This window comes from Mugil cephalus, chromosome 4 (genome assembly GCF_022458985.1).
Source record: "Mugil cephalus isolate CIBA_MC_2020 chromosome 4, CIBA_Mcephalus_1.1, whole genome shotgun sequence".
NCBI lineage: Eukaryota > Metazoa > Chordata > Actinopteri > Mugiliformes > Mugilidae > Mugil > Mugil cephalus.
The window spans coordinates 20587908-20594855 of NC_061773.1; the positions used below are offsets into that span (position 1 = coordinate 20587908).

The 6948-nt window shown below is 43.2% G+C and overlaps 1 protein-coding gene across 1 annotated transcript; it reads right to left on the bottom strand.

Moving 5' to 3' along the window:
• Positions 1 to 4019: 4019 nt before the first annotated feature.
• Positions 4020 to 6585, bottom strand: LOC125006113 (potassium channel subfamily K member 15-like). Its single transcript, XM_047581851.1, has 2 exons — positions 6303 to 6585; positions 4020 to 5029 (listed from the first exon to the last, which is right to left on the bottom strand). Exons 1-2 carry the CDS (start codon positions 6583 to 6585, stop codon positions 4074 to 4076), a joined length of 1239 nt encoding a protein of 412 aa, XP_047437807.1. The 3' UTR covers positions 4020 to 4073.
• Between the last annotated feature and the right edge of the window lie 363 nt (positions 6586 to 6948).

Below are 6948 nucleotides of genomic sequence, written 5' to 3' on the forward strand. Positions count from 1 at the left end.
TACATATGCAGTTTAGCATGCTTGTGTATGTGGCGCCGTTTGTAAAGTTGCACATGTTAAAATGAGCACACAATCTTCCTACATTTAACTCCAAAATGCTAAAAAAAAATGAGACAGTCACTTTTTTTAATCACATTTACTAAATGTTAAATCCAAATATTAAATGTTAAATGTAAATGTTAAATGTTAAATCCAAATATTAAATGTTAAATGTAAATGTTAAATATTAAATCTAAATGTAAATTTTAAATCTAAATGTAAATTATTTTGAATATAAATGTTCAATATGAAATATAAATGTAAATATTAAATCGAAAAACTGACCAATATACCAGTAGGTTTGTGTATCTAGAATGTGCACTGAAATGGAAAGAAATGAATGTTGTTGCACCATTAATAGTCAAACACTCAAAATACACCGGGATGTTGTTCACCTCACTTGTTTGCCAGTTTTGTCAGTGTTGTCTGGCATCAGATTTGGATGACATTCGAATTCTCCTTTAAGGCTTAATTTAAACTGCAATTAATCAAGCAGCGCGACCTCTTTGGCATTTTGTGTCAAAGAGACAGTGTGTCAAACACACTGTCTGATTGGAGGAGACATCCACTGCGTAAAAACAGCCCTTTCACCCAGTTCGACACAAGCAGCAAATTGGCTGGAAATTAAAACTAATGAGCAATTACCCCACCAATGAACTTATATTAATGCCTGTTTTCTCCAGTGCTCTCTAGCCGAATCTCAGTTTCTACTTATTTAATTATACTGACTAAATATGACTTTTGTTTTTACTTCCTCCGTCTTTCTTTGTGCTCCCTGTGAGCTGCACAGAAGGCATTTTGCATTCTGATGCGCCTCAAAGAAAACGACTCATAATCTTCCAACTCCTCCTGAAAGATTATGAATACAGTGTACATAGACAAATATATTTCTCCATAATCAAAACATGGCAACTAGTTTTGGTTCAGTTTATTTGCACGTACATGAATACTTTATTCACACGCAGCTTCTATTGAGAACATCCTGCCCGTATTTCTGCCGTGTTGAAGCTATTTGGCCTTCGGAACAATTGGAGCTGCACTCTGCATGAACTGACAGCTTGTTTCTGATTTAATCTATCCTCTAGCATATGATTGCACATGAAAGACCCTTCAGCGCGCGGCAGTAATGACTTAACAGGGCGTGTTCACAAACAGGAATATCTGACAATATAATGAATTTTTCACCTATTCTCCTGGGCCCCAGCTACAACAGCACAGGCACGGAGACGCATGTGCACGGCTTTAATGGCGGAATCACAATCATCTGTAGAGGAAACGTCTAATAAGTTCTGTGTCGTTTTTAATTAACATTGCTGTGTGCAGGTTAACGTTTCCAACTGAATTTTTATGGATTTGCTGTTTGCACCACAGATCTGAGCAGTTTATTGGAGAACCTGTGTGGTGAAAACCAACAATGACACCTAAATGAAATGAGTTCCTGCAGAACTGGATTTTCATTAATGTGAACAGCACACTTGATGATGTGCATGGCCTCACCTGTCTTCTGCATTCAGGGAGATGGGTATTTTATATAGATCACTAACACCATCTTCAGCTCACTAACTGTAAAATCCATTGTATGCATATATATAAAAAAATACATTATCTATCCTAGCACTGATATAAAAGCAGCTCGGCCACTCAGGGAGCAATAAAAGAGGCTCGGGAGGGAAAAGAAACTCAATCATGGTTGTCGCAGTCCTTCACAGCCATGCACGAGGTAGCATAAGAGCAGAGAATCTTCATGCAGGGGTCTTTGTTTTGGAGTAAAGCTACTCATTCTGCATGTCCAATTCATTTCATGGCATCATTAGCCCCCCTCAGTGTTTTTGGTTTTTGATCAGCGGTCTGTGTAGAAAGTTTTCAACCCTTTGAGGCTCAAAGTGTTGGAGCAGCCGCGGATATGAGAAGGCATACGAGACATCATAACAGAATTAAGTGAAACAGCTCAATATTAATGTTGTAATTATGCAAATTGGATACCAGCTTTCATCGCTCACACAAAAAAAAGCACTCTTTATGCCATGAAGCTCATCTTTCAGACCCTCCTTTCTGCCGCATCTTCCTACATCACACTCGATAATGCTGGAAACCGATGCATGTCTGTGCGCCTGAATGCTCACTTAACAAGTAGTCAAACATCTATTCCCACAGAAGAAATCTGCGTCATAGTGCACCCTGCAAAGGAAAACTAATTTCTTGCTGTCATGCTTTAATTCCATATGCAACTCTGATGGCACGCACAATGGCTCCACACAGGCAGTCTTGTCTCCAGTGGAGGTGTAACACACATGGGGAATATTAGCACATGAGATGTATTTACATTAATGTCATTCTTGGTCCTGTAAATTCAAAAGAGACATTTAAAATACATAGATTTCAGCAAACAAAACATGTTCCAGAACTCATAAAACACTACCCGTGTCTTATGAGGATCAATGCTGCCCCCTCCTGTGAGAAATGAGAATAGAACAAAATGAATAAAAAGCCACCTCTGGAGTCTGCGGTTAATTACATGATGCAATGCAAAACCTGAGTGATCCTCGCACTGACCCTCCACAGAGAGGTCAGGACACAGGTCAGCCACTGATTAATAGATATAAAACTGTAATTTAAAATGAGGCCAGACTGATTCGAAACTCGTCCAAAAGGGCTGTGCACCTGGAGCTTTATTGCCCTTTCTCTGTGGTATTTAACAGGGCAGATGTTTGCCATCATGAATATGGCTCCTCTGTTTAATGGGCAGACCCTAAGCCATCGGTTCCTCCTCTGCTTTTTCAGGCAATGCAAGCTGAAATTGATCAAAGATTTGTTAGAATAAAAAACAGACAAGGTTCCTGTGACTGAAGTCGAGACGCTGTGGCCCTGCTGAGGAACAAATATCAATAGAGGAAAAATACCAGTGCGAGGGCTGCAAAGAGAGAAGCCAGCACGAGCAGCTATTTTTAGAGATCTGAGATCAAACAAAGATCGGGATTCTCTTTTTTCCTGTGTGTCTGTCTTGAACGCGCATTTGTACCAGGGAAATTATTTAGTGCTATACTGACAAAAGACCAGAAACTCACTAGAGAGGTATTAAAAGCTGAATGAAAAACTAATGCAAGGGCTGCTGACTCTGAGTCAGCAACCTACGTTTCCTATAATCAGCAGTAGAGCTGTGTAAGAATCTGTCATGGAGGCAAATTCAAGTAGGTTAAATACACAAAAGTAACTCAAAATTGTACTTGCACAGTATTTACATTTTACCACCACCCCACTACCAATACCATGTTTTTTTTGTTTTTTTTAATCCTCCCTTTGTAACACACTCATATCATCAGGGTTGTGCTTTAGAGTTAAGTACCACTGTCCAAACTGTTTTTTTTTTTAATTATAAAATATTATATATTTTTTTTATATGTCTCAATGGCTTGCATTAAAACTCAGGTTTTAACAAAAGCAATGTACGATTCCACCACGCGTCTGAGGAGGCAATTAAACACTCATTTGGAAACATTTCTAATTTGCCACCCAATCTGTTCAGTGACTCATTTATCACAGCTGAAGCATTCTGGAAATCACAGTCGACGAGACGCTGCCTTTTGTCAGTCACCTCCCGGCGTACAGTGCGTCTCCAGTTTCTGCAGCGCCGAGCAACAGGGATGGAAGCGTTACCTCGGGAACCCGGGAGAGCAGTGGAGTGAACGTTCCTAAGAGGAAACAGCCATGATTACAGAGTGAAAATAACAGAAGGTCACAGGTGGCAACGCGGCAGACAAGTATTCAAGCAGACATGTCCGCCTTTCTCAAGCACGAACTGCATTTTCTGCTAGGCGATCACACACTTTCTGTAACTTCTATCCAAAGTTAAAGAACAGTAAAAGGTGCGTAAACTTGGATTTGCAGAGATACTTTAATTAGTTTTTGAACATTTTTGTTCAGCATCAACCTTCGATGTAGAAAAAATACATTATAAAGAGTTTCATATGCTACAGCAGCAAGCAACGCTAATTTCGTGGTGCGTATCAAAAAGTTGAAAGTTTGTAAGTGAAAAGTCACAGCGACGTCCGCCTGGTGTGAGGATTGTAGTTGCCCAGACAGAGCGCTTCGCTGCTGGGGGAGGCCTGCGACAACACTGTGCAGGAGCTGCAGGAGGCCTGGTCCACCCTGAAGGAGATGGAGTTGTAAAAGACAGGGTTGCAGTGGCCGCTTGTCTGCTCGTTCTGAGCCTGAGAGGTGCTGCTGTAAATGTCCGGGCCACAGCACAAGCAGGAGAACAAGGCTCTGAATCTACTGGGCTCGGGGGGCAGAGAGGCCACAGATGGTATAAGCCTGCTTTCCTCTGCAGGAGAAAGGAGGAGGCTGATGCAGCTGCTGGCCCCCTCACTGGGGAGAGTAAGGTTACACCGGCTTCTACGTCCATCTTCGCTGTCTGTACATCTCGCCTCAGCAGTTTCTGACACCTCCCCGTCCTCCTGCGAGTCCTTAGGCCGCGGTCCCTGCTCTTCTCCCCCTGCGTCGGCCCTCAAGTCAGGCTCATCTGATCTTACAGTCAGAAACCTCAGCACCACCAGGTTAAGAAACGCTCCAATTACTGTCAACCCAACCAAAATGTACATGAAGCAAAAGGCCACATAGCCGGGTTGTCGTTGGAGGGCGTCTCTCTTCTGCAGTGCTACAAAATCCCCGAAGCCGATGGTGGTGAGCGTGATGAAGCAGTAGTAGTAGGCGTTAAAGAAGGTCCAGCCCTCAAAATGGGAAAAGGCCGCAGCTCCGATGCACAGCACGCTCATGCAGGACAGCAAACCCACAAAGACCATGTTCCCCATGGACACCTCCGTCTTCCGTAAGCCCAGGCCTTGCTTGGCCCTGCGCAGGAGGTATCGGACTAAAGTGTTGATCCTCTCGCCCAGGCTCTGGAACATGACCAGCGTTAGAGGAATGCCCAAGACGGCGTAAAACATACAGAAGGCTCTGCCCGCATCCGTGCGTGGAACGGCGTGTCCGTAACCTAGAGAGACACAGCATACCGCACGTCACACACCATCAAGTAGCACAATTTTACCTCTAAGATTCACAGTCATCAACATTTACCACACGTATCTCAACGTACGTCAGAGTCAAGACCTTAATTGACCCTATCATAAACATTACTTAAACCATAAATCCTAATTACGCAGTTTATATTGTTCAAGTTGGACTCATCAGTATATTTTTGCAGCAATAGATCAAATGATACTTGTGTAAAGTACAAGGCCACCGACAGGAAACATCGAATGAGGATGAACGGAAACCTTGTATCATCTTTCAGCTTACTGTTCTTCACTGCTTTGGTTTTGGCAGCTGGAAGTAAAACAGCTCTAGTACCAGCGTGTTGCACTTCCCCAGCACGAAACGATAAAGAGAGTATATAGCAGGTGAAGTCAACAATCTCAAAGCTAAAGGGAGATAATCTTCCCAGTGGTTGGTGATGATAAACAGAGGGTGAACAGTGGACACAATTCTTGTCTGTATTTTTGAACCAAAAACCACAGAGGAAGGATGTAACCTTTGCCACTCTAAAATATACAGTGATGTTTTGTCCCTCACAAACTTGCTTGCTTGTTATACAACTTTTACAGAGACACCACACTAACAGTCAGACAGGTGTCCACACAAGTCTGTACTCTAAACAGCATCTTCGGTAAGAAGCTACGATGGAGAAGTTTAGCAGATTTTTGTCACATTTTCCATGTTGGTAGCTTTGGTGTAATAAGGTCTAGTTTTATCCACATATTTCAAAAAAGCATTTGAGTTACTTGTGTAACATCATGCTGCTGTTCTGTGATGCCAGGGTGCATCTAAGTGCTTTGAGCAAAACCCAAATATCTACATTTAAACTTCTGGCATTCACTTGTGTGGTGAAAGGTGGCTTTAAATGTATTCTGGCTGCATCTTCTTTACTTACGATGTCACTTTAAAAGAAGCGGTGGTCGCTTTTCACATGGCCAAACATAAACACATTCAATCAACACATTAAGATACGCACATAAAAATAGCAATTATTTTGCCACGTGTTCGTTGGAAAAAAACGCAAACTTTTTACAACCACCTTCCAGCACTACAGTGGACGAGTTTCAGTCAAAATAACTTTCTTGAAGAGTCCCTTTAAGTCATTTTACAAGTTAGATTATTGTCCACCAGTTGCTTTTGAGTGGCAAATCCCGAGCGCGCGAACACACGCATCCATAAACGTGTGAACTAAAGCAAACACAGACAAAGCACCGAGCCATGTAGCTACTTACCAATGGTGGTGATGACCGTGATGGCAAAGTAAAAAGAGCCGGCGAACTTCCACTGCCTCCCGGCGCGGTGCGGCTCTGACAGGAGGACCAACCTCTCGATCTCCCCGTAGTCCTCATCCAGGAAGCCGTGCTTCTCCTTCAGCTCGTTCAGCTTCTCCTCCAGCGACTTTTTCCTGAAACTCTCGCTTTCCGACTCCAGCGCGACGAACACGGTGGCTCCTATGAGCAGGTAGAAGATGATGGAGAGGATGAGAGAGAGGGTCCTGATGTTCTGCGTCTTCATCCTCAACTACGGGGTAGTGCTTTGAGTCCTCGGGGAGGGAGGGAAGGAGGGACGGTGCAGCTGCTGGTGGTGCTCAGGGGGGGACAGACGCATCCTGCAGGGGCTTCCTTTATCTGCACAGACCTGATGTGTTGAGGCCCCTTTGGCCTGCTAGGATTACACCATACGTCTACGAGCTGTAATTGTAGCCTGTTGTAAAGAGATGAAATGGCACCAAATGTGTTCAAACAGTTACCTGAGCTGCTGACAGCACCTTGGCACTCCGTCTCGCCATGTGATGTTTGTCTAGCATCCCTACAGACAAGCACTGAACCTTGAGAGGAAAATAAATAAAAAAGAATCTAAAGGGTACATTTGCACTTG